General features: G+C 35.8%; 1 protein-coding gene across 4 annotated transcripts in view; it reads right to left on the bottom strand.

Annotated features, from left to right (window-relative positions):
* ANKRD12 (ankyrin repeat domain 12) overlaps nt 1-25,867 on the bottom strand; it is a 93,190-nt gene that overhangs the window by 65,928 nt on the left and 1,395 nt on the right. For all 4 annotated transcript variants that reach the window (XM_081148947.1, XM_081148946.1, XM_081148949.1 and 1 more), the window contains exon 2: nt 9,379-9,513. In XM_081148947.1, the coding sequence (XP_081005073.1) occupies nt 9,379-9,465 (87 nt within the window). In that variant the 5' untranslated portion in view covers nt 9,466-9,513. The remainder of the gene's footprint in view (nt 1-9,378; nt 9,514-25,867) is intronic.

Raw genomic sequence — 25,867 nt, 5'->3', positions numbered from 1 at the left:
AAATACTGTATTCATTTTTCTATCACTAAAAATTTAAGACCTGAAAAACTGGATTTTCTTAGAAAACATGCATTTCTAAAAATTAGTTTATGAAAGAAAAATCCAAGGAACATATTTTCCATTTCATATAAATAATGCTATAGCATAAAAGATGAGAAGCTACCCAATTCATTTTTAAGTCTAAAATAAAACTGATACCTAAGAAGATCCCAAAATAGAAATTATAGACTAAATCGCTTATGAAATAAATGCAAACATAAACTGCCCTAAATAAACTATGAAATCAAATTTAGTGTCTTAGAAAGATAACAGAGTGAAATCTTGATATAATGAACTAATTTGGGCCAGGGGGGTGTCTGTAAATCCAGAAGTCCGTTATATAATAAAAGTAGGTTTTCTGAATGTGTATGTTAAAAAATTGATATATTAGTTTACCTATTTTTATTTACGTAGACACATTTGTGTAATTAAAATTAAGTATGAAAAGTTTAATTTCACAGAAGTTTTCTTTATGTATTACAGTAATTTTAACTTTATACTGAACAGTCTAATAAATGCATGCATTCAAGAGTCATCATAAGTAAACAAATGTACACAGTTGGGGGCATGGTTTAGCACATGGGTTAAAACTGCTGCAAAAGTCATGCCACGTGATAACAGAACCAATTATTGTGTGCACTATGTGGTGTGATCATGTGCTAATCATCTGCGGAACACTGTTTATGAACGGTGACTCTTGGATTTAAATATGCAGACTATAGTTGTAGATAAGTAATATTTATGTAGGCAAAATTACTACAGTGTTTTTTTCCAACATATGGCCTATTCACTAAAATTTGTTAACAATAACAGTGAATTAATAACAAAAAAATAACCTGTTAATTTAATTATAAGCAAATCTTGGTTAAAAAGCATTTTAAAATTAGCAGGGTGTTAATTTTCACATATGACACACAAACCAAAAATTTTGTCAGTTAACTCCAAAGTCCGTTAAATTGAGGTCTGCAAAATTGAGGATTTACTGTATATCATAGTCAAGCAGGATTCATAGAATGTAAGAATAATTCACTATTAGGAAACCTTACAAAAATTCACTGTACCAAAGTATTAAAGAAAGCCCTGGCTGGTGTAGCTCAGTTAGTCAGGCATTCTCCCATGCACCAAAAGGTTGCTGATTCAATTCCAGGTCAGGGCACATGCCTGGGTTTCGGGCTCGATCCCCGGTAGGGGACATGCAGGAGGTGGCCCACTGATGTTTTGCATTCACATGGACGTTTCTCTCTCTCTCCCCGGAGTTTCCTCTGTCTCTAAAAATCAATAAAAAAATCTTTTTAAAAATGTTAAAGAAAAACCAGGGACAGGTGACAATATTATCTGAATAGACTACATTAATTCTTGATAAGTCTTAGCAAATTAGGAAGAGAATGTGACTCCCTTATATCTTAAGTGGTAAAGACTGTTGAAGAATAAAAGCCTCATTTACTCCCCAGTTTTAAGTAAAATTCTCTTAACCTGCTTTTTTCACTTCTGCCAATGAAATGGAGCTTCACAGGCATGCATTTTGTTCATAAGGTTTCTTTAAAATGTAGGTTTAATTATTTTTCAGGTATGATGAGGCCAGATCAGGAGACTACTGCCACTGAAAGACAGTTTGCTCCTCACAGTTCCCAAGGGGGAGGGGCATGCTATATCACGCAGCGACACGCGGGGGAGCACCAATGTGGGTCAGAAAGCAAAGGAAGAGGAGGGAAATGTGGGCAAAAATGTTTATTTTGGTTTCAGCAGGCTATGAAGGTATAGGTATTTTTTCTCTAGTTATCTGGTACCCGGTTCTAGGGTGATTATGGCAGGGGGATAGTGGCCCAGAGTGTGAGAGCCAAATAAAGTTAGTGGTTGGGGATGGACTCTGGATTGGTTGGGTTTCCAACTTCTCTCCATCCGCACAGCTACTACCCATACTGCGTTTTGCTTATATATTTTTAATAACGCTCTAACTGGTCTCTACTATGGCCCTTCCCTCTGGCTCACTGGCTACAGAATTCCAAGATCCTTAGCAAGGCACACAAGGCCATAATGAACTGGCCCCTGTCTAATGCTCACCTCCTATCCTCTATCCTTTATAGGCTTACATTCTATCTTTGTATGCACTACTGTACAGATTCATACTTTTTTGCATCGTCTCCTTGGGATACCCTTTGTTCCCACTTTCCTGATGGTCATATACTTATTCACCCTTCAGAATCTAGATTAAATATCTTTTCTACTGTAAGACCATCCCAGAATCCCCTAGAATTAATTGCTTCTCTCCTTTTTGTCCCATCATTGTACCCTCAATACTTTCATTAGTGTGGTTCTCAAAGTATGGTCCCTGAGACCACTTGAGGGCATCTGCAAGGTCAGAAACATGCTCATAATAATCCTAAGATGTTATGCCTTTCTCTCCCATTCTCTCAAGCATGTATAGTTGAGGTTTCTAGAGACCACATGACAAGTGATATCTGAATACACTGAATACAAAACCAGAAAAGAACTAGGCTATCTGCTGTGAAGCTAGACATTAAAATTATTTTAAAAACCAATGACACTCTTCTCACTAATACTTTTTGTCTTGCAACAAAGGCATAAATCATTTTATTGCACTTTGCTTTACTGCACTTTCACATACTGTGTTTGCATCAACCTAGGAGCAAGGTCTTCCACTAGCAAAAAGATTATGACTCACTGAAAGTTCAGATGATGGACAGCATTTTTTAGCAATAAAGCAGATTTTAATTAAGGTATGTACATTGTTGTTTTTTGATGTAATGCTATTGCACACTTAATAGATTAAGTATAGTCTAAACATAACTTTTATATACACTGAGAAACCAAAAAATTGTGTAACTTGCTTTATTGTGAAATTCGCTTTAGTGCAATGGTCTGGAACTGAACCTGCAGTAGCTCCGAGGTATGTCTGTATATAGCTGTTTCTCAGAAAAATATATTATGTGTGTTAACATAATAGTTTTACTATTTTTAAAACCAATTAATAAACATTTAAATTCTTTTCTCAGTTTTAATTTCTGATATTATAAATAGCAACAGATATACCCACATATAAAAAAGCTCTTTGGGATCCTCAATTATGTTGAAGAGAATCAAGGGGCACTGATCACAAAACATTTCAGACACACAGGTAGAGTAATTAGGAGTCTTTATAAAGTTTAGACCAGGCCCTAATTACTCACTGTTTTATTCTAAGAGGAGAGGCACATAACACAACAGGAATCCCATATAAAGTTTGCTGGATAAATTAATGAAATCACTCTCCTAAAGATTTGTCACATTAAAATATATTAGAGAAAAATTTTATGGTGAAATGAAGATACTGGCAACTTATCTCCCCAAGAAATAATTATAAATCTGGACAAAAGTGTCAAAAACAGCCATTTCATGTCTCTAGAAATTGAACAAAAGTAAAGAATAGAGAAGAATTTTCTTCAATAAAAACTACTGAACTATGGATAAGAATAGTGAGTATCTTTGGCGTTCTTGCACGGGGTGGCTCTCATTCCCTGGCCAATGCTCAGTTTACATGAAGTGCAACCAGGGTGGGGCTGGTGATAAAAACCAGCATCTTTGCTTCCAGAATGCCAACTTGAACTGATGTAGAGTGCCAGAAACTCACACCCAACCATATTGTTGATAAAAATAGCAAAGACGGTAGAAAACAATTGGGGGTGGTGGTGTAAAAACATAGTTCTAGTACCCTAATGTTGTGGTCCCACTGGGCGCGGGGGGGGGGGGGCAACAGCTTGTGGATAAGCCAGAAATTTAACAGGGAGATAGCAGAAATGAGAGATGTAGGGGGCCCTAATAAGATTGCCACATATGCCCAGCTGACAGAGAAGCTATGTAAATGTGCAGGGAAGACCTAAGAAGGGCTAAGCTCTCCATATATAGCTCACTGACTGGGAGACTGTATGCATGTGCAGGGGAGATCTACACATCCTTGGTTGACTAGGAGGCTGTACACAAGCAAAGGCAAGATCTGGGTGATCCCAGAACAAAGAAAATGGCAGGGCAGATGTGAAAAATGCCTGAACACTGAATGTACTCCCCAATATACACACAAATCTGTCAGCAGAAGGTGAAAGAAAGTTGTCTGGTAAAGACGGTGGTATAGGTAAATGCAGTACTCATATCCTCCCACAACCATATCAAAACTACAACTAAATTACAGAACCACCATCATTCAGAACCACCTGAAATCTAGCTTAACGGAAGTCCTACAACTAAGAATTTAAAGAAGCCACACTGAGACGGGTAGGAGGGGCGGAGACGCAAAACGGGATGGTCCTGCGTGGTGAGTAAAAATAGGAAGGGATATCTCAGCTACAGAGGTCACCCCTGAGGAGTGAGAGGTCCCAGCCTCACACCAGGCTTCCCAGCCCAGGGTTTCAGAGCTAGGAAGAAAAGTCCCCATAACTTCTGGATGTAAAAACGAGCGGGGATTTTGGCTGAATGAGATAGATGGAGGGCTCCTGGAGTCTAAGGAAATTCCTCTAAAAGGGACCACACACAGACTTACTCAGACTCACTCCCTGAGTTCCAGTGCTGGGACGGCAGCTCAAAAGGCACCAGGGACATAGGGTGAGAGACTGAATTGTCTGGCATCAGGGCGAGAGCAGGAGGGACAGCTTTCTCCCAGAGAGAAGTGTTGGCAGGTCATTATTCCATTTCTGAAACTACCCCCCTCCCCCGAGTGGACAAGTGGGTGCATATCAGTGTCTCCATCAACATGGCTCACAGTGTTTGCCCTGGCATGGTGATTCCTTGAGACCCTACCCTACCCCACCCCACCCAACATGCGGGCCCACCCAAACTGTTTCCAGAGGCTTTTTCATACAAATGGTCTGTCATGGCTCATGCTATAGGCTTTCCTAAAATCTCTCAAAGAAGCAGCATCTGGCTTCAGCTACCCCTATATCTCTTGCTAAGTGACCCCAGGCCCATCAATAGTGAAAGCCATCCTTGGTTTGCAGCTTGGCCCCTCCTGGGCACCTCCAAGCCCAGCACAAGTAGCAGCCAAGTGCAGATCGTTTTGTAGCTCATGCTGAGTGGCCTGGGGGCAGAACATAGGTGGCGGCTGACCTTGACCTGTACCTGCACGGAGGTACCAGAGCCAGCACACCAGGTGGACAGCTTCAGATCTCATAGAAGCACCACCCAACCACCTCCACAAGACACACATTCAAGGGGTGGACTCAGGTGGCATGAGAGTCCTACTGAAGTAAGTCCTGCTCTGTGGGGTGGGCCCCTGCACAGCTGATCCTCCTTGGTGGTCCCAGCCAGTCCTTGTAGACTACAGACAGGTCTTGGGGAAAATCCCTCCCATTGAAGTGCCAACAGCATTCAAGGCTCAACTACAATAGGAAGGTATACGCAGCTCACAAAGGGGTAAGGTGCACCTGGAATGCCCAGGTGAATGAGGAGGCTGTGCTACTGGACCCTACAGGACACCATTACATTAGGCCACTCTACCAAGCATGGGAGATATAGCAGCTCTACCAAATACATAGGAACAAACACAGGGAGGCTGCCAAAACAAGGAGACAAAAAAACATGTCCCAAATGAAAGAACAGAACAAAACTCCAGAAAAAGAACTAAACACAATGAAGACAGCAATCTACTAGGTGCAGAGTTCAACATACTGGTTATAAGGATGCTCAATGAACCTGAGAACTTCAACAGTATTAAAAAAATGACATGGAAACCATAAAAAAGAGCCAGTCAGAAATGAAGGACACACTAACGGAAATGAATAATTTACAGGATATCAACAGTTGAGTAGCTGAAACTGAGAATCAAATCAATGGTTTGGAATATAAGGAAGCAAAAAATATCCAATCAGAACAAAAAGAAAAAAGAATCCAAAAAAAATAAGGATAGTAGAAGGAATCTCTGGGACAACTTCAAGGATACTAACATTCACATCATGGGGGTGCCAGAAGGGGAAGAGAGAAAGCAAGAAATTGAAAACCTATTTGGAAAAATAATGACAGAAAACCACCCTAACCTGGTGAGGGAAATAGACACACAGTCTAGGAAGTGCAAACAGTCCCAAACAAGATGAACCCAAAGGGGCCCACACCAAGACACATCATAATTAAAATGCCAAAGGTTAAAGACAAAGAGAGAATCTTAAAAGCAGCAGACAAAAACAGTTAGTTACCTTTAAAAGGGAGCTCCCATAAGACTGTCAGCTGACTTCTCAACAGAAACTTTGCAGGCCAGAAGGGACTGGCAAGGAATATTCAAAGTGAGACAAAGCAAGGACCAGTAACGAAGATTACTCTATCCAGCTAAGCTATCACTTAGAATCAAAGAGCAGATAAAGAGCTTCCCAGACAAGAAAAATTTAAAGTAATTCATCACCACCAAACCGGTATCACATGAAATGTTACAGGGTCTTCTTTAAGGAGAAGAAGGGAAAAAAGATAAAAATATGAATAAAATGGCAATAAATATGTATTGATCAACAAGTCAATCTATAAAACAAAATAAACAAACAAGCAGAGCAGAAACAGAATCATAGATTCCATGAACATTTAGATGGTTGCCAGAGGGGTGGGAGGTTGGGTGAAAACGGTGAAGGAATTAAGAAGTACAAATTGTTTGTCACAGAATCTTCATGGGGATGTAAAGTACATCACATGGAATATAGTAATATTCTAATAACTATGTATGGTGCCAGGTAGGTATGAGATTTATCAAGATGGTCACTTAGCAAGTTATATAATGTCTAATCATTGGCATGTACACCAGAAACTAATATCGTTTTGTATGTCAATAGTAATTAAGAAAAAATGATTTAAATTAAAAAAAACCAGGAAGGTGAAAGCAAGTCTTCTGGTTCATGATGTTTGAGTACAACCTCTGACCAATCAATGGTTGATGACTTATCTATGCAGACACAGGGGCAACCCCTAGGAAGCAAGACTAAAACAGAGAAAGAAAAAAATGGACCCCAGTATCATGACAAATACCACAGGTAAGCTCCTGACATTTTACTAAAAACAAATCAAAACAATAACAATAACAATGAAAACCTTCAGGTGGAAAATAATGAGAATCTAGAGGTGCTACAATATATGGCCTAAACTGTCTAGTTTTCAATAAAAATTAAGACATTCAAAAAGGTAAGGAATACATATTCAATGGAAACTTCTGTGATTGAGCCCAGATATCAGACGTGGCAAGACTAGAAAGAAATAAAAAATTTTAATGAATTAAAATATGACAACAATGACATCAAATAGAGAATATAAATTTTAAAAATTACAGAAAGAGGCAAATGGAAATACTGAATTTAAAAATAGTAACTGAAAATGTATTAGATATGTTCCACAGGTGATGTGAGATGACCAAAAAAAAGAAGAAAAAAAAGAAAAAGGTAAATTAAACATCCAAAATTTCATGAAAAAAACATTAATCTATACATCCAGGAAACTCAACAAACCCCACATAAAATAAGGGATCCTAAACACATTACAGTCAAACCGTTTAAAGACAAGAGAGTAGCAATAAAAAAAAAAATTTATTAGAACAGCACAATGTAATTAACAGTTGGCTTCTCATCAGAAACAGTTAAAAGAAGAAAGAAGTGGGATGACATACATATTCAATCTAATAAAATAAGTCAACTAAGAATTCTAATACCCAACAAAACTATGCTTTGAAAATAAAGGCAAATAATCATGAAAGACCACCGATTGCATAACTTCACTTATATGAAATACACAGAATAGGCAAGTCTATCTATATAGAAAGAAAGCCAACTGGTGGATGCTTAGGGCTGTGAAAGTTGGGGACAGAAAGGCGAATGACTGATAATGGGTATAGAGTGTTTTTCAGGTGAAAATGTTCTAAAACTGACAGTAGTAATGATTGCACAACTCTGTAAATACACTAAAACTCCTGCATTATACACTTTGAATGAGTAAATTGTATGGTATGTGAATTATAGCTCAATAAAGCTTTTTTTTCTTTTAAATGGCAAAATGAAGCTATTCCTAGATTAATGAATACGAAGAAAAATCAAAGATGAAGATCTTACAGTAAATACTAAGGAAAATTTTCAGAGACTGTAAGGAAATGATACCAGAAAATAACTTGAATCCATAGGAAGAAAGTAAGAGTGCTAAAATTGGTAAATTTGTAGGTATAAACAAAGAACTGTATATAAACATGTTTTTCTTTTCTTCACTTATTTCTTTAAAAGAGAATATTGTATAAAATAATTATAACATTCCATTGTTGCATTAGTTAACAAATGTAGATGTAATCTATATTATATAGATAGCACAAAGGGAAGGAAATAAAGCTATAATGGAGCAAAGTTACTATTTTTACTGGAATTAAGTCAATATTAACGTGTAGGAATTAGGATGCAGATTATAAACCCTAGATCAACATTTTAAAATTATAATTCAAGTAACATTCTTTAAAAAAAGTCACAGAAATTTAAATAGTATACAGGAAAAATTTTTTAAAAAAGGAAGCATAGATAAGAAACAAAGGCATGAAATGTATAACAGAGCAGAATAGCATCTATAAATCCAACCTTATCAACAATTACATTAAATGTGAGTAAACACTACTAAAGGCAGAGATTGTCAATACAATCAGCAAAAGGAAATAAAAGTATCCATATTGAAAAAGTAAAATTATCTTTAAATGCAGATGACAATATCTCATTTGTAGAAAATCCTAAGGAATCCACAAAGTTTTAGAACCAAAAAATGAATTCAGTAAAGTCATTGGATGTAAGGTCACTATATAAAAATCAATTATATTTCTATATACTAGCTATGAAAAATTCAAAATGAAATGATCTACAAGAGCATCCAAAAGAATAAAATGGGAACAATTCAACAACTGAAGCACACAATCTGCACACTGAAAACTACAAACCATCACTCAGAGAAGCTTAAGATATAAATAGAGAGATATTCTGTGGGGATGGATAGAAACACATATTGTTAATACGGTAATACTATTCAAGTGATCTACAGATTCAATAATATCCCACTTAAATTCCCAGCAGGCTTTTTTTTAAAAAAAGAAACTGACAAGCTAATTCTAAAATTTATATGAAAATGCAAAGGATCTTGAATAGCCAAAACAATTTTTGAAAAGAAAGTTGAAAACTTTCAATTTCTGGTATTAAAAACAGATTTAGGGGTATTTGAGGATTGGGGTGGGAATGGATTGATTGTAAATGGGCATGAGGATCTTTTCCCAATGATGGAAATGGTCTAAACTGGACTGTTACAATGGCTGCACCACTTTTTCCCAGTTCCAAGAACCAACAAATCTTTAATATAATCATATACCTTTCTTCCATATGGTTTTTCTACCATATTGCTGTCACTGTCAGAATTTTCACTCTGAACTGGTTTTGTGAACCCAGATTTGGGCATCTTACAGCTCTTCAGCTAGCTTCTTTTATCAGTCTTCTCATCCTGGATCTGTAAAGAATGGACAGATAAGGGTTATTTGTATACCTCTGTAATAAAACCTACCGAAGGGTTATGCAATTTAGTGCAATTTGCTTTAGTGCTTTTCTCTATTTCTCCATAAGATCATTTATTTTCTCAGAGGCCATCTTAACCTAAAATAAGTTTTCATAGAACAATTTGAGCTTCTTAAGTCCACTCAGCATGTCACTAAAGGGAAAAAAAGAGAACTACTTTTATAATTCTTCCTACCCTCTCCAGATTAATATTCAATCTCCAGTTTTCTGGGTAACAGGAAGCAGTGGCAAAGGTTTTGTCATTCCAGGATGGCTCCAGAGGTAGAAACTCCTAATAGATTCACTGGTAGTTCTGTATTGGTCTGGCAGTTATTGCCTGTGCCCTGCCTCACCTGGGTACCTCCAAGCCCAGTACAAGTAGCAGCCCTTCGCAGATAGCTCTGTAGCTCATTCCAAATGGCCCCATGGCAGGGCAGAGGCAATAGCTGATCTTGCACCTGCCCGGAAACCCCAGAGCCAGTGCACCAAGTGGACAGCTTCAGAGCACACTGGATTACAACCCACCTACCTCCAACAGCAACACACTCAAAGGGCAGACTCAGTGGGTACCTGAGCCCGGCTGAATCAAGTCTTTCTCTGTGGGATAGGCCCTTGCACAGCAGCACCTCTGCTATAGTCTCAGCCTATTTGCCTGGGGGTCAATCCCTCCCAGTGATGTGCCAACAGCAATCAACTACAATAGGACAGTGCACTCAGCCCACACAGGGACGCATCTGAAGCCGGCCCCAGCTCAGTGACCAGGGAGGTCATGGCACTGGGAGCTACAAGTCACCAACTCCACAAGGCCACTATACCAAGTCCGGAAGACGTAGCATCTCTATCTAATACACAGAAACAAGCACAAAGAAGCAGCCAAAATGAGGAGACAAAGAAACAAGTCCCAAATGAAAGAAAGGGAGAAATATCCAGAAAAAGAACTAAATGATATGGAGGCAAACAATCTACCAGATACAGAGTTCAAAACAATAGTAATAAGAACACTCAAGGATCTTAGTGAGAACTTTGACAGCAGAAAAAAAGAACATGAAAACCATAACAAAGAACCAGAGAGACATGAAGGACACACTAACTGAAATGAAAAATAAATTACAGAGAATCAAGAGTAGAGCAGATGAAGCAGAAAATCAAATCAGTGATTTGGAAGATAAGAAAGCAGAAAACACCCAATCAGCAAGAATTTGAAAAAAATGATGGAAAACTTCCTTAACCTGGTGAAGAAAATAGACATACAAATCCAGGAAGTGCAGAGAGTCCCAAACAAGATGAACCCAAAGAGTCCCACACCAAGACATGTACATCATAATTAAAATGCCAAAGGTTAAAGACAGAGAGAATCTCAAAAGCAGCAAGAGAAAAGCAGTTAGTGACCTTTATAAGGGAGCTCCCATAAGACTGTCAGCTGATTTCTCAACTGAAACTTTTCAGACCAAAAGGGATTGGAAAGAAAAATTCAAAGTGATGCAAAGCAAGGACCTATGACCAAGATTACTCTACCCAGCTATCATTTAGAATCGAAGAACAAATAAAGAGCTTCCCAGACAAAAAGTTAAAAGAGTTCATCACCACCAAACCAGTATTACAAGAGATGTTAAAGGGACTTCTTCAAGAAGAAGATAAAAATACAAATAAAATGGCAATAACTACATATTACCTACCGATAATTATTTTAATGCAATGGATTAAATACTTCAATCAAAAGATATACAGTGACTGAATGGATAACAAACAAGGCCCTTACATATGCTGCCTACAAGAGACTTCAGACTGAAAGACAGACACAGAATGAAAGTAAACGGATGGAAAAAAAGATTTCATGAAAATAGAAATAAAAACATAAAAAGGTTGGGGTAGCAATACTTAAATCGGACAGAACAGATTTCAAAACAAAGACTATAACAAGAACAAAAAAGGATCCAGCAATTCAACTTCTGGATACAGAGCCAAAGAACCCAAAACACTAAATCAAGAAGACATATATATCCACGTTTACTGCAGCATTATTTACAATAGCCAAGATATGGAAGCAACCTAAGTGCCTCACTAGATGAATGAATAAAGAAAAAGTAATGCATATATACAATGGAATATGACTCAGCCATAAAAAAAGAATGAAATGTTGCCATTTGCAATAACATGGATGGACCTACAGGGTATTGTGCTGAGTGAAATAAGTCAGAGAAGGACAAATGCCAAATGATTTCACTTATATGTGGAATCTGATAAACAAAATAAAGAAATAAACAGAACAGAAACAGACTCATAGATACAGAGAGTATTTTGACGGTTGCCAGATGGGAGAGGGTTTTGGGGTTGGCTGAAAAAGGTAAAGGGATTTAGAAGTACAAATTGATAGTTAAAGAATAGTCATGGGGATGTAAAGCACACCATAGGTAACACAGTCAATAATATTGTAATAATTATATATAGTGTCAGATGGGTACTAGATTTATCAGGGTAATCAGTAAGTTATATAAATGTCTAATCATGATGTTGTAAACCTGAAATTAATATAATATTGCATGTCAACTGTAATTTAAAAATAAAAATAATAACAAAAAGAGTTGAAATAAATTTATGAAGACCACGTGATATATGGGAGTGAATGAATAACCTAATAAAGTATATTTCATATAAAAAGTAACAAAAAGAATAGATGCTTGAAAAACACCCCTAACAATCCAGAACTAAAATTCGACAGAATACTAACATGCCTGCAGGGAAACTAGGGGGTAGGGAATGGGGTGGAGGAGACTAGAGATAAGTGAGAAAGTGATTAAAGTACTTGTCTTCTTTGGAGAAATACACACATATATACACAACACATACAGGGCATCCCAAAAAATGTATACACACTTTGAAAAATTATAAAGGCAGTGTTTCTTGAAATACATTTCATTTTCAAAATGTAATAAATCTATAGACACTGTGTGTATACATATTTTTGGGAAACTCTGTAAATATGTATACATACATATATTTAAGACTAAAAAACTTACTCTGGAAAATAAATAGAAGTATAGTAAATAAAATGTAAATAATTTCCAATATATGTGTTATTATAATAAATGAGAATGGATTAAGGTCTTTAATCAAAATATAAGTTTCTAAGGCTGGAAATGAGATTCAGCAATATACTTTGTAAAAGAGACCACAAAAGGATACTAAAAGGTTAAAAATAAAAGGATTGGAAGAAGTTATATCAGGAAACATAAACCCAGGTGGGTAGATGAACTTTTTTCAAAGGCCCCATTCATGAATAATTCAGATTCTTTCTGATGTGGGCTCAGTTCCCTGTCATTCCAGGGCCTGTGGATTCCAGTACTGCATTCAAGTTCACTCACTAAGGAGTACAGTACCTGTCTACTTTCCTTTTAGGACAGGGTTTCAATTTCTGTTTTCTACTATGACTTTGAGTTCCTCTTTCCTATTCAGGCACCTACAGATTCATCTTTCTTGTTCTGAAGCTCAACTATGTATTTTTAAATGTTTTCTTTTTATCTAGCATTTCCTTATATTTGAAAAAAGGAGCTCACCCAGTCTGTCTTCTTGTCCTGAAGTCCCCAGAACATGCACTTTAGATTAAATACAACTGAAAACAAAGTCCAAGTTACTTAATTTCTTCATCTGTTATGAAATGATAAAGTTCAACTGTTAAGGCTATGAGAACTAAAATGATGGCTTAGCACAGTCCTTGGTGCATATTAAAAAAATATTCAAATGCTGCCCTATAAATTTGTCAATTTTACAACCTACTTAAAGAAAGTAAAGGCAGAACTATAAGGATGGAATGGGAATTCCCAACATTTTTCCTATTCCAGCTTTCACTGGGCTATAGCTGCTGTGGGGATAAAAATGCTTCCTCCAAAACTGTTGAAAATAAAGGCAACTACTAAAGGATCAAATCACAGCAACAGAATTCAATAATCCTTAAGAATCATTCAGTTAGAAAAGTGACCGTTACTTTCTCTGATATCTACTACTGACTTTTTGGTTGACTTTCATCACTTCTCAATATTCCTGTTTCTTCTTAAAAGTAAAGTTAGGCTAGATGGCATTAAGGATCTCCTATCCTTCCAAATTCTGATTCCAAAATAAGAGATTTAGAAAAATTTCACTCCAAATTCTATTTTTTTAGGAATGCAAAAATGATAGTTTAACTTATTAAAAAATTCTGAGTGACATCCTTATTACTATTTTCCCCAGACAAAAAATAAATCATTATTATAAAGAATAAAACCAAAATAAAGACTAAGTATTTCCTAGTTAAGCAAAGACCAAACACCTTAATTCCCTCGTCATACTTTAAAAAGTGGTTTTAAAAAAATAATGGAAAAGGCCTCAAAATAAGTGGCCTTGTTTCTGGGATATTAACTGGATTCCCCTGCCCCCCACCCTTCACCCCTCCTTAACTACTTAAACCATGCAAGGGAGAATTCAGATCATGAAAAGGGATGGTGTTTTCTTTAGAATACCTTCCCAAGTAAGCAATGGTTGATTTTCACCACAATGTTTTTTGGCAGCTATATTCCATAACATTTTCCAATAAGAATATGATGGTTGTAATTCCATACCAAGAAATTAGTATAATAAAATCACAAATTTAACCAAAAGCATGCCAAAAATGAAGACAAATATCCACATCCTTTAAAATAAACTGTCCTCAACGATGCCCTTAAGGAATATTTATAGTTTATTTTATACAGTTCTATATTAACTTTTATAATGAACATGTACTGTATAATCTTCAAATAAAAATTAAAAAAATAATGTAATAGGTCAACTTACACTTGATTTGCTCTGGAGGACTACAATTCTCTGGGTAGAACCCAAGGGGAAAGAGTAATAATAAGATGGCAGGTGAGAGGCTGCTTCAGACAAAGGTAGAGCAAAAGAGGTAAAAAGGTGTTTTATGTTTTTTCATCCAGCTACCAGAATAGAAAAGGAAGCACATATTCAGGACAGAAGCTCAATCCAGTAAAGATAAGCTGCACTTTGGGTTGGTACTGCTAAGTATTTTATCTTTTAGGAATCTGAGCATGGCAGATAATTCAAAAGTCTATACAAAGTAAATACATTATAAATGGTCAACTTGGTTTGGCTATAGGAATGTATCACCTTCAAAATTCCACAAAGGTAAACCTGTAATATAAAAGAGTAATATTTAGATAGCCCAACTGCTTAAAATATAAACAACCAATACCTAATAATCCTAGCAAATCTTAAGGCAAAATATATTAGGAGGAATTGAGCAAAGTAAAAAAAATGTACTAGAATATCTGGGTTCTTGTTGTAACTTTTTTTAGTAAACTCTTTAGGTTTCAGTTTCCTCATTTTAAAATGAAGTTCATTCCAGCTCTAAAATTCTACAATTCTTTATCTCCTCTCTTTCCTCAATGTAAACATATTATGAAATAAGCATTGGTCTAAAAGAACTGATTCTTCCTCATTAACTTCAAAAAAAATTGTTAAGTTATTCAATTATGGGTATTTCCTTTAGCATCATACCCCAGTCTGCTCATGTAATTATTCAATCATTTAACATTTACTAAGCATCTATATGCCAAGCAATAGAAGATGAAGAAGACACAATCTAACCTAAAAGGAATTTACAGTTTTTAAGGAGCAAGGGACAAGTTAATTACCATATGGAATAATAAATGCTACAGAAATATGATAGTACTAGCACAAAGGGATCATCAACCTGGGTGCTATACATAGGAGTATAGGTGGGGAATTTCAAGAAGAGGTTAATACTGAAATAGAGTCTTAAGGATGACTATGAGGCAGGTAGATATAGATGAAGCAGACACAGATGGGGCTGCAGAGGAAAAAGCATGAGCACAGTTGTGACCCGCCCCCTCCCCCCCCAAGAAAGCAGGCCACATTGAAGGAATAGCAAAGTTGAAAAACTGCAGTAGGAAATGGGGCTAAAAAAAGTAGCAAAGGGTCACATCATGAAGCACCTTGTCATTGTGCTGTTTCATCTTTATGACAAAAAGCAATTTAAGCCTTTTTAAAAAGCAGGGACAATCTGAGTAGGCAGATGCTCTTGCTGAAACTCTGAAAGGCAGATTAAAGAGGAATTAGATGAGAGAGAAGGAGGCCACTTAAAGAACAATGACAAGATTGTGAGGTAAGGAGAAATAGTAAATGAGCAAGGAGGCTAGAATGACACCCAAGTTTCTGGCCCCAGCAACAAGAAGTAGAAATGCTTTGAAAATAATTTAAAAGAAGCAAATGGCACTTATTTGTTTTATTTATCTTCTAATAGTAATAATTTAAAAATACCTCAAATTTTTTAAAAAGTAAAATTCTCGCCCTGGCTGGGTGGCTTGGTGGTTGAAGCGTGGTTTCAATTCCTGGTCAGGGCACATACCTAGGTTGCAGGTTTGATCCCTGGTCAAGGTGCTTAAGGGAGGCAACTGATTGATGTTACTCTTACATGGTTGTTTGTTTCTTCTTTCTCTCTCTCCTTTTTTTTTTCTTTCTCTTTCTCTCCCTCTTTCTCTCTTTCTCTCTCCCTCTTCCCCCCTTCCCTACCTCCCTCCTAAAAAAATCAATAAAAACATATCCTCGGGTAAGGATTAAAAAATAAACAAACAGCCCGGCTGGTGTGGCTAAGTGGTTAAAGCATCAGCCTGCGTACGGAAGAGTTGTGGGTTTTATTTCCCGGCAAGGGCACATACCTGGGTTGCAGGTTCATTCCCCTACCCTGGTAGGGGCGCATGTGGGACGCAACCAATAAATGTGTCTCTCTCACATTGATGTTTCTCTCTCTCTCTCCCTCCCTCCTTCCCTTCCACTCTCTCTAAAAAAAAAAAAAAAATCAATGGGAAAATATCCTCAGGTGAGGATTAAAAATAATAATAATAAAGAAGATTCTCATTACTTCCTTAGATAATGTTAACCAAAGAGATTAGTGGCAAAAAGATTTTTTTTTACATTGTCAGACAATGGACCATAAAGGACCACATTCTAACAATACATTACAAGTTTTAAAAGAAAGTAATACAGGCAGTTGTGTTTACAGTGATCTATTTGCTCTGGGTACCTAATAGATATCTATATTTCCAGAATTAAAGTGAATATATAAAATACTCATCTGCAATTGGGACAGTTGGCATAAATGTCTTCTAAGGTTCTAAAAATGAGTTGCTGAGTTTATTGACCTCCTCCTAGCTCTACTGGGTTTTACACTGCGCAACTTCCACAGACCAGTAGAGGGCTGCAACAGCTCAGAGAAAATGGTGAGGCAGCTTTACTTGTATCTCTGGCATTGGGAGCTGAAAAATTACCAATGTTGAAAGTAGAAATCTAAGAACCACTACATATGCACTTCCCTGTCAACAGATTCTAAAAGGGGACAGGAGTAATCTCTCAAATTCTGAAAACTAGAAATACCTATAATTCAGCGTTCTGCCACCAGGTCCTTCTCTTCTTTCAAAATGGTAAAGTGTTTGGAGACCAAATACAATCTCATTAACATAGGGTAATTAGAAGAAAAAGTCAATGAAAATGAGTTAGCAATTCTCCACTTCCTTTCAGACCCACTGCTCCACACACTGCTGCTACCAGACTAATACCATTCCTAAAATAATTATTAGATTACTTTCACATCTACTTTATCAGTTCTGTTCTGCACTATGCAGAGTTGAAGTCTAACTTTCCTTTGCTTAGATTTTATTTTATTATTATTATTTTTTTAATCCTCACCTGAGGATTTTTTTCCCATTGCTTTTCAGAGTGCGTGGAAGGGGGAGAGAGAGAAACATCAATGTGAGAGAGACACATTGACTGGTTCCCTTCCGCATGCGCCTGACCAGGGCTAGGGATCGAGCCTGCAATGGAGGTACGTGCCCTTGGCCAAAATCGAACACAGGACCCTTCAGTCTGTGGGCCAACACTAACCACTGATCCAAACTGGCTAGGGTGTCCTTTGCTTAGATTTTAAGGTAGATTTCTACCTCATGTACACAATCTTATTTTCAATTCCCCTAGTCAGACTGCTCTTAGTGTTATATACAACATACAACAGAATTAAAATGAAAAAGTCACTGTGGTGAACTTTGAAGAAAGAAACAACTGGGAAAGGGAAAAGTCACTGTTGGAAAAAAGTTTATGCAGAAAGGAGGAGATAGGAATTCCCCTGGGGGGATTAGGAAATGGATCAAGGAAAGCTATATATATAGGGGGCTTCAACTGACTTTGTAATGTTTAATTCTTAACTGATGATACACACCCAGGTGCTCATTTTGTTATTTTCGGTACCTTTTAAATTATCTGAAATATTTCTAAATAAAAAGTTTTTGATATTGTAACTTTGCCCCCTCTCCTGCCCTCAAAAGGCAGGCAGCTGATCTTTGCAACACATACCTCAGGTGCCATTCTAAGTACCACTCAACATGTAATCCCAAATAATGCCCTAACTCACTTTTGCCGACATGGCTCAGTGGTTAAGCATTGACCTATGAATCTGGAGGTGATGGTTCCATTCCTGGTCAAGGCACATGCCCTGGTTTGGGGCTTGATCCCCGATAAAGGGTGTGCAGAAGGTAGCCGATCGATGATTCTCATCATTGATGTTTCTATCTCTCTCTCCCTTCCTCTCTCTGAAATCAATAAAAACATATTTTTTTAAAAAATGATCGGCACATACTGTAGCCTTAAATGAAAGAAAAGGACTTTTAGGTGCTTACATAATTGGGTGTAGTTTTAATAGTAGCACATGAAAATATAAGAGATTTGGGATAAAGGTTACAACATAAAAAACCAGAATAGTTTATCATGATCACTGCTTTTGAAATATAAGTCTGTGATCCTGAAAATCACCTTTATCTATGCCCAAACTCTTTATGCAATTATAGGTAGTTGAAATCAGTCCCCTCTGAGAGAACAATGCTAATATAAATATTAAGTTACTTATATCTGTATACCATATAATTCCCACCTGGACCCAACAACAGTATAGGTTTTAATACTGCTCAATTATAGCCAAAATTGAAGCTTCCATGACTTCACACCAGGGTTGAATTGTTTGGGCCTTATTTAAGTCCTGATCTGCTACTTCACTTTTTCTGTTTCCTGCTCACTTTCCAGTATAAACCTACTTACTATAGTACACACAAGAATTCAGGATAACTGCGTATTTCAAGGGCATTTAAAAGAAAACATGCTCTAAACTGGCTATGGGTAGCAGTATGTATTACTGGTAGCTCTTTTGGCCAGAGCAATTTAGAATTATAAACTGTTTCCCTGCCAAAGTATGCTGAGAAGAATAAAGAGCAAGATGGTAATGAGGGACCCACCCAGAGTATTCTAACAGCTGTAAGAAAGTACAAGAAAAGGGTACTACTGTGAAAACTCCAACTCCAATGGGAAAGAATATGTGAGTTATCTGGTTTTACTTTTAAAATAAAACACGTCCTAATATACAATCACACGAATGTTATGAATGGGGGGGATCCCAATGATGGTACCAATATTAAACAGCTTTATCTATTAAAGGAAATATACTATAAAAATAATGCCAAAAAACATACATTTAGGACTATTTAAGAATGGAACAGTTCTGTATCAAAAATTGAACTTAAATTCCAAGTTAGTGATAATCTTAAGTCTTTTTTGAACAGATCTGTTTCAGAGCCTGAAAGCCATAGGTCCTTTCTCCTGAACACATATTTAGTAAAGAATTTGCAATGTAATTTTACAATGTTGACAGAACTCTCCCTAATTATGATTCCTTGTTTTAAGTAATTATCTCTTTCTGTTAAATTTTAAGTTCCATGCAAGCAGAGAATGTCTTCTCCAGACATGTGCTTAGCACTGGGACCTAATGCTTTAAAACCCAAGAACCTTTTCAATGATCTCCTTGCCTCCTAATTCCATACAACTTCTAGAATTATTTTCTTTTTTTAAAAAAACAGTATTACATCATTCCCCATTTTGGAAATTCATTTTTATTAAGCCCCTTATCCTAGTAATCATGGCCTTTCTCATCTGCTACCCATCTTTTCTCCCTTACTCCTAGTTCATCCTCTTATGCCAGTCATACCATTCTCCTGTCACTAACATTCTCAATCACTAAATATACACTGACCTTTTCCGGTGTGATGGAATTGAGGGTGCAACAGTCAATAAGACAGATACAAATCCATGTCTTTGCAGGGCTTACCATGTTCCTTTCTAAATCAACTAGAAATTTGAATAATTAAAAAATAATATTATTGTCCTATTTCATGTCTATGTTTGTTCATTGAGACAAAAGCTATAATATTGTCTTTGCTTATATTTTCCCAAACACCTGGTTGAAAAATGCTAAATGGAGTGTTCATAGAAACATTTATTTAAAATTTGTTAACTAATCATGATGCAATGTTTAAGACCTTCTTTATTATACCCATACTTGTTCACTATGGTAGAACTTAAAAATTCAGAAGTAAAAAAATAAAAATTCCATTGCTTTCAAATTCAGTATCCAGCGATAATATGTAACACACAGTCAGACTGGATCATTCAAGAGCTTTCACTCCTTGTAAAAATCCAACATACAAAATAATTATTTTTCCTCGAAAGGCTCAAAATTAATCTATCATTTTATCCTGTCTTTTTCTCTTAATGATATCACCAACTTCTATGAAGCTGTAGTTCTATAAGTAAGCAATACAGTCACTGATTTAGATTGACTCTCACCTGTAAAATGGAAATAAACTAAACTTCAAAAGGTCACCCTCTGCAGTTACTTCCCATAGAACTTCTTTTTTGTCCCACACAAAGAATATCCACAAGGGAGGTTGGAGAACTGTTAACTTTTTTTTAAAATTTACGTTTTTATTGATTTCAAAGAGAGGGAGAGGGGGAGAGAAGGAGAGGGAGGGGGAGAGAAGGAGAGGGAGAGAGAGCTCGAGAGAGCTCGCACAACATCAATGATGACAGTCACTGATCAGCTGCCTCCTGTACACCCTCTACTGGGGATAGAGTCAACAACCCCCTAATGTGCCCTGACTGGGAATTGAACCGTGATCAACCGATTCATGGGTGGACGCTCAACCACTGAACCATGCTGGCCGGGCAATTCTTTTATTGTATAATTTTAACAGTAAACATATATTAATTTTATAACTTAAAAATCCTAATAAAAATATTTTAAAAATTGTTTAAATTCTTGATTGCCACTTCTAGAAATTTTGAGTACGGAACAAAGACAGAAAAATGGCCAAAGGATATAAAGTGCCAATTTGCAGAAGAGAAAGTGGAAATGATTATTTTCCCACGTATTAGTTAATATCTGCATTCATACCAAAATTAAAGATAAAAGCCTTAACATGTAAAATAAAAGTAATATAGTAATTAAAATTTAATAACACAAATTTAAATTGTTAACCAACAACAGATAGGTTTAGATTTATTTTCACTGGTTATTTGCAAAGCAAGAAAGCACTAGGGCCGAAAAAGGAAGAGCCACAGAGGGGTAAAAAGAACAAAGGAAAGGAAGAATGAGTAAGCCAGTTTGCTGTCAAGCATTCTTGTTTACCTTCAATAACATGAGGATAAACAGAAACTTGATAAAAAACTATTCTTTGTTTTGTTCAGCTGCCGCTTAAAGAGAACACTCATCTTCATTTTTGGTATGTTTTTATGAATCCTGGCAGACAGAGATGATTTCTGAAGGTTGAATAACCACTACTGGGTGATCACCTCAACTATAAATCTATGAACTGGGTTGATCTTAAGAAAAAACTTCTCTCAAAATAACAGACTTACATTTAGATAACACTTGAGAATTGCAAGTTCTTGTGTAATCCTATCTATCGTTGGAGACATACCAGTGACAACTTTTTGAAGTATTTTCATAACTAGATGTGTAAAATATCTCTCATATTAAAATAACATAAATAAAAATATCTAATAGTACCTAGAGTACAAAAGCTCAATAAAAGTCCTTTTCCTTAATCACCAAGTAACTTCCAAATTGTCAAAATTAAATTCTGGTAATGAATTTAAATTAAATTCATTAACTCATAGGTTGCAAGACTTTAGTATAGAAGTCCAAAATACAAACTAAGGCTTTATCCCTAGTTGTAGTATTTTTGTGCAGATTATGATAGGAAACATTCTGTAAAATTTTAATTTCCTCAACTCTCGATGATCATTAACCATCAACACTAATTAGTAATGTGGTATAAACAATGTTTTTAGTGTTTCCTTCTACCCTGCTTAAGTTTAAGAAGCAGAATAGAATAAAAAGAAAGATGGGCCCTGGCTGATGCGGCTCAGTTGGTTGGAGCGTCATCCCACACACCAAGAGGTGGTAGGTTTGATCCCTAGTCAGGGCACATACCCTGGTTTCGGGTTAGATTTTCAGGTGGGGCTCATGCAAGAAGCAACCAATGGATGTTTCTCTCTCTCTCCTCCCACCCTCCTTCCTCTCTCTGAGATCAATTAAAAAAGGAAAAGAAAGCTGGGTATAATGTGACTTTAGTGGAAGAGAGAGAAAAAAAGTACACGTGTTTCTTTCCTCTTCCTTTAGGTTTGCTAATGCTTCTTTCTTGAAGAATTTCAAAGGAGTCTAGCATTACTCCAGAGAATTTTAACCTGTATCCTATCCATGATTCAATAGCATCAATTTTCAGAATAGTTGAGAATTCAAAAGAAATCGGATGTAAAAAGTACTTCATGAACTACAAAGCACCATAATTTCTAACATACAATTATCTTATCCTGAGTCAATATAGCTATTTCTAGGGAGAGAGTCACACATGCAGAGTTTTTGTTTTCTATTAGAAGTCAGAATGTCAACAAAACTAGGAGGAAGAACAATCTGAAATCTGAGAAGTTACAGAGCTCTCACAACTCTCAGGCAATAAGGTAGTTTAAAAATAAGGTATTTATCACTAATATTTGTGATATTCCCCCAATTATGCCCAAATACAAACTGATAACCAGAAAAGTAACTACATATTTTGAAACAATTTTAGTGTAATAAACAAATGTTAAAGAGATTGGTTAAAGATGACACGATTTTTAAATGCCAAAGAAAAATAAATAATTTCTACCCTATAACTTGTGGCTTCATAATTTACCTCTTCTACTTAACCTCAATTGTAAGCATTTCTGTGTTTATACTTAATTTTCTAAAAACTTAAGTTTGAATTTGTATTTCTTAAAATTTTGGAAGGTCTCACTAATCAGATTCTGTAGCCTTAGATGGTATTTTCTAATCTAGACAAACTAAAATTTATTATTGCTCGATCTATTTCTTTATAAAAGTCCTAAATGAGTTTGGTGAGTTATCTTTTTCTCTAGTCATGCTGATTAAAGTATGTTTCTTCAGAATAATAATACCAGTATCAAGGTAAAGTTTCTTAGAATAGCCTCTTGAAATGTTAAATAGTCCTTTAGTAGCTTCTGAGAATAATTTGCTTCTGACAACTCACATAAAAACCCCCACAAACCACCAAAAACAAAAACAAAAACAAAAAAAAAACACAAACCACCAACAACTATATCAGGATCTCATAGGCTTGCTGGCCTATCGTCCACGATTCTAATAGTATTTATTTTTATTTTATTTTTATTTTTTAACCAACAAAGTAGAAGGTAGAACAGCTGATCACCAAACATTTTTCATGAAGTCTGAAATTTAAGAAACACTGCCTTTAACTTTTCAAAATCAGCTAAGACTCATAATTAGAGTCAGAACACAGAGAAGTGATTAAGAAAGGGGACAACAGAATCTGTCACTTTCTTAGGTCTGTGAATATCTACAAGTCACATAAATGTTCAAAGCCTCATTCTCCTCAGCCATATGTTAGAATAATAATAGTATCTGTTTTACAAGGTTATAAAAAAATTGTCTGAAACGTCTCACTTAAAACTTTGAACACAGATATGTTATTACACAGGTATTCTAAATGCTTAACAACTGTTCATCATAAACTTTAGCTTCAAGTTTACAAATAATCTATGTAATACTAAAATATGACATATTGGTTTCTAGCATTATCAATTTAAAGTACTAGAAGAAAAGAAACTTAACAGCATATGTCAATAAACAAAAGCTCTGCCTTAACATTTCTATGTATTTCAGATCTGCAAGATAACCTTAATATGAACTATTCAAAACTGAGTTTATAAAGGAAAATTATCTCCTGTTATTGCCTATCTGGAAACTAGTAACAGACAACATTGTAACTAAGATACTTTCACTATTACTTTAAAAAAAAACCCACTGTTAAACAGATTATGCATGTATGGGAGTATAGGAGAATGTTTTCAAATGCTATATGAAGAAACTCTATATTCTCTCCAGAGGAAGTCAGGCTCTAACAACTACATTTAAAAAATGTTCCGTAAAAGGCTTTACTAAGATTAGAACTAAGTGGGGATCAGAGAATGTATCTACAGGGAGTTATAATCTGTAAAACAGCAGGTGCTGAAAACAAAGCTAAGGCTAAGCAAATACCAAGGGATCTTGACACCTTGTTATACAGTAAGAACTATTATTTATTTTAAAAATAATATCACAATTTCTTACATGTATAAAAAGTTTACTATATACAATGAGCTGTCCATATGTAATCACATTTGTTCCTTCCAACAAACCTGTTAAGTTATGTAGGAAAATTATTTTTTGTAGGTTAAGAAAGCAAGGTTCTGAAAGGTAATGTGATTTGTCAAAAACCACAGTTAGGAAGTGACAAAGCAAGAATTTAGACCCAGGCCTGCTCACTTATATTTCAATGTTCTTTCCACTACTCCATAAAGCTAGTTCTTAAAGAAAGAGACAAGTTAGCATCTTCACAAAAAGAAACCTCTAGCCCCAAACCACAGACTGTTTTAACTAGTTGTGCTGATATTGTTGTCATTTCACCTTACTAGGCCTTTACTTTCTCATCTGTAAAATGAGAACAGATCAGAAAATTTAAGATCTCTTCCAGTTCTAAGGATAAATCTGCAAGACTACTCTTTACACAGGAAGGTATTTTACAAATACATGTTGATGTTAGTTTTAGCAACAAGTTCCAAGTCAGAAAGTAGTGTCAATAGCTCTTAAGCAACCTACTATAATTATTGGACAAATTCTTCATGCCTATCTGATAAATGTTGCTTCAGTATCATCAAGTTTATATAAAGAAAGCAGTCTAAACCTCTTATGAACTATGACAGAAATAACTAATGTCACTAACCATTCTCTTTTTAGACTGAAATGATGTTCTTAAAACGTAAGAACAATGTAAAGAAAATTTAACTGCTAGTCAACTAATACCAAGAAATTTAATATTTATTAGTTATTTAGAATAAAAGTCTCTTTTCCAATGAAGAGTTTTCCAAATATCCTTACTACCATTTTTCCAATCTCCCTCAGAAGAATGTCACATTTTCAAACAATTCTATAGAAAAAAAGGGTCTTGATAAAAATGTCTTCCTTTTTATTTTTAATTCATTCCACTGGTTGGGCACTTGTCTCAAAAAAATAAAGTAAACGCTTCCCCCCCCTTCCTGATATTTAAGAACTAAAAGCAGAGGTCGCACAACATATATCCACCTAAATTCTTTCCTTATCTGAATAATTTTGTTCTCTCTACTCTTCCTCAAATATTCCTCATGGAATACACACCCAGTGATTTCCACTTTCCCAGCTCTACTTGTTCATAAATCATTCTAGCAACAACTATAGAAACTACAGAAATTAAGACATTGAGGGAATCCTGTTTTTTGTTTTTTTTACTTTTCCTTCCATGAACCACTTAACTTAGGTTTTATTTCATTTTAACACATTGCCTTTTCCTAAAATAGAACACATACCCTGAATAGTTAAGTTTAACCTTAGTAAAATCATAGGCAGATCTTTAGAAATTTAGTTAGTGCTTGTGTCAACAATAAAAGATCTTTAAGCAGTAAAGCATTCCTCCTCTTGCTTATAATCTCCTGGGGAAACATTTCAACTCTTTAAATATTTTTGCGTTTAGCCCAAATTAAAGATTTTCCCAGCATGATTCGTTAATACAGCGACTTGATCTTATACAGTCGACACTATCTCATTTTGTTTTTAAGCCACTTGGCACCAACAGAACATATGTTCTGCCAGTTCTGAGCTAATCTCCAGGAAAGCCTTTGTATAATGAAGAAACTGAAACAGATCAGTGCCCAAGGTTTTTAACAGCCTACTTTAGCATGTTTTTAATACTCAATTTACTTAAAAATTGCTACTTTATTAGTCTTCCTTTATAATTTACATAAGTCGTTTTTAAAATAAAAAAGGAATACATGATTGAAAACACTGGTTCATT

The sequence above is a fragment of the Miniopterus schreibersii genome (assembly GCF_964146895.1).
Source record: "Miniopterus schreibersii genome assembly, chromosome: 10".
In the NCBI taxonomy this organism is placed as follows: domain Eukaryota; kingdom Metazoa; phylum Chordata; class Mammalia; order Chiroptera; family Miniopteridae; genus Miniopterus; species Miniopterus schreibersii.
The sequence above is the reverse complement of the archived record's forward strand: the minus strand, read 5'-3'. Positions and strand labels throughout refer to the sequence as shown.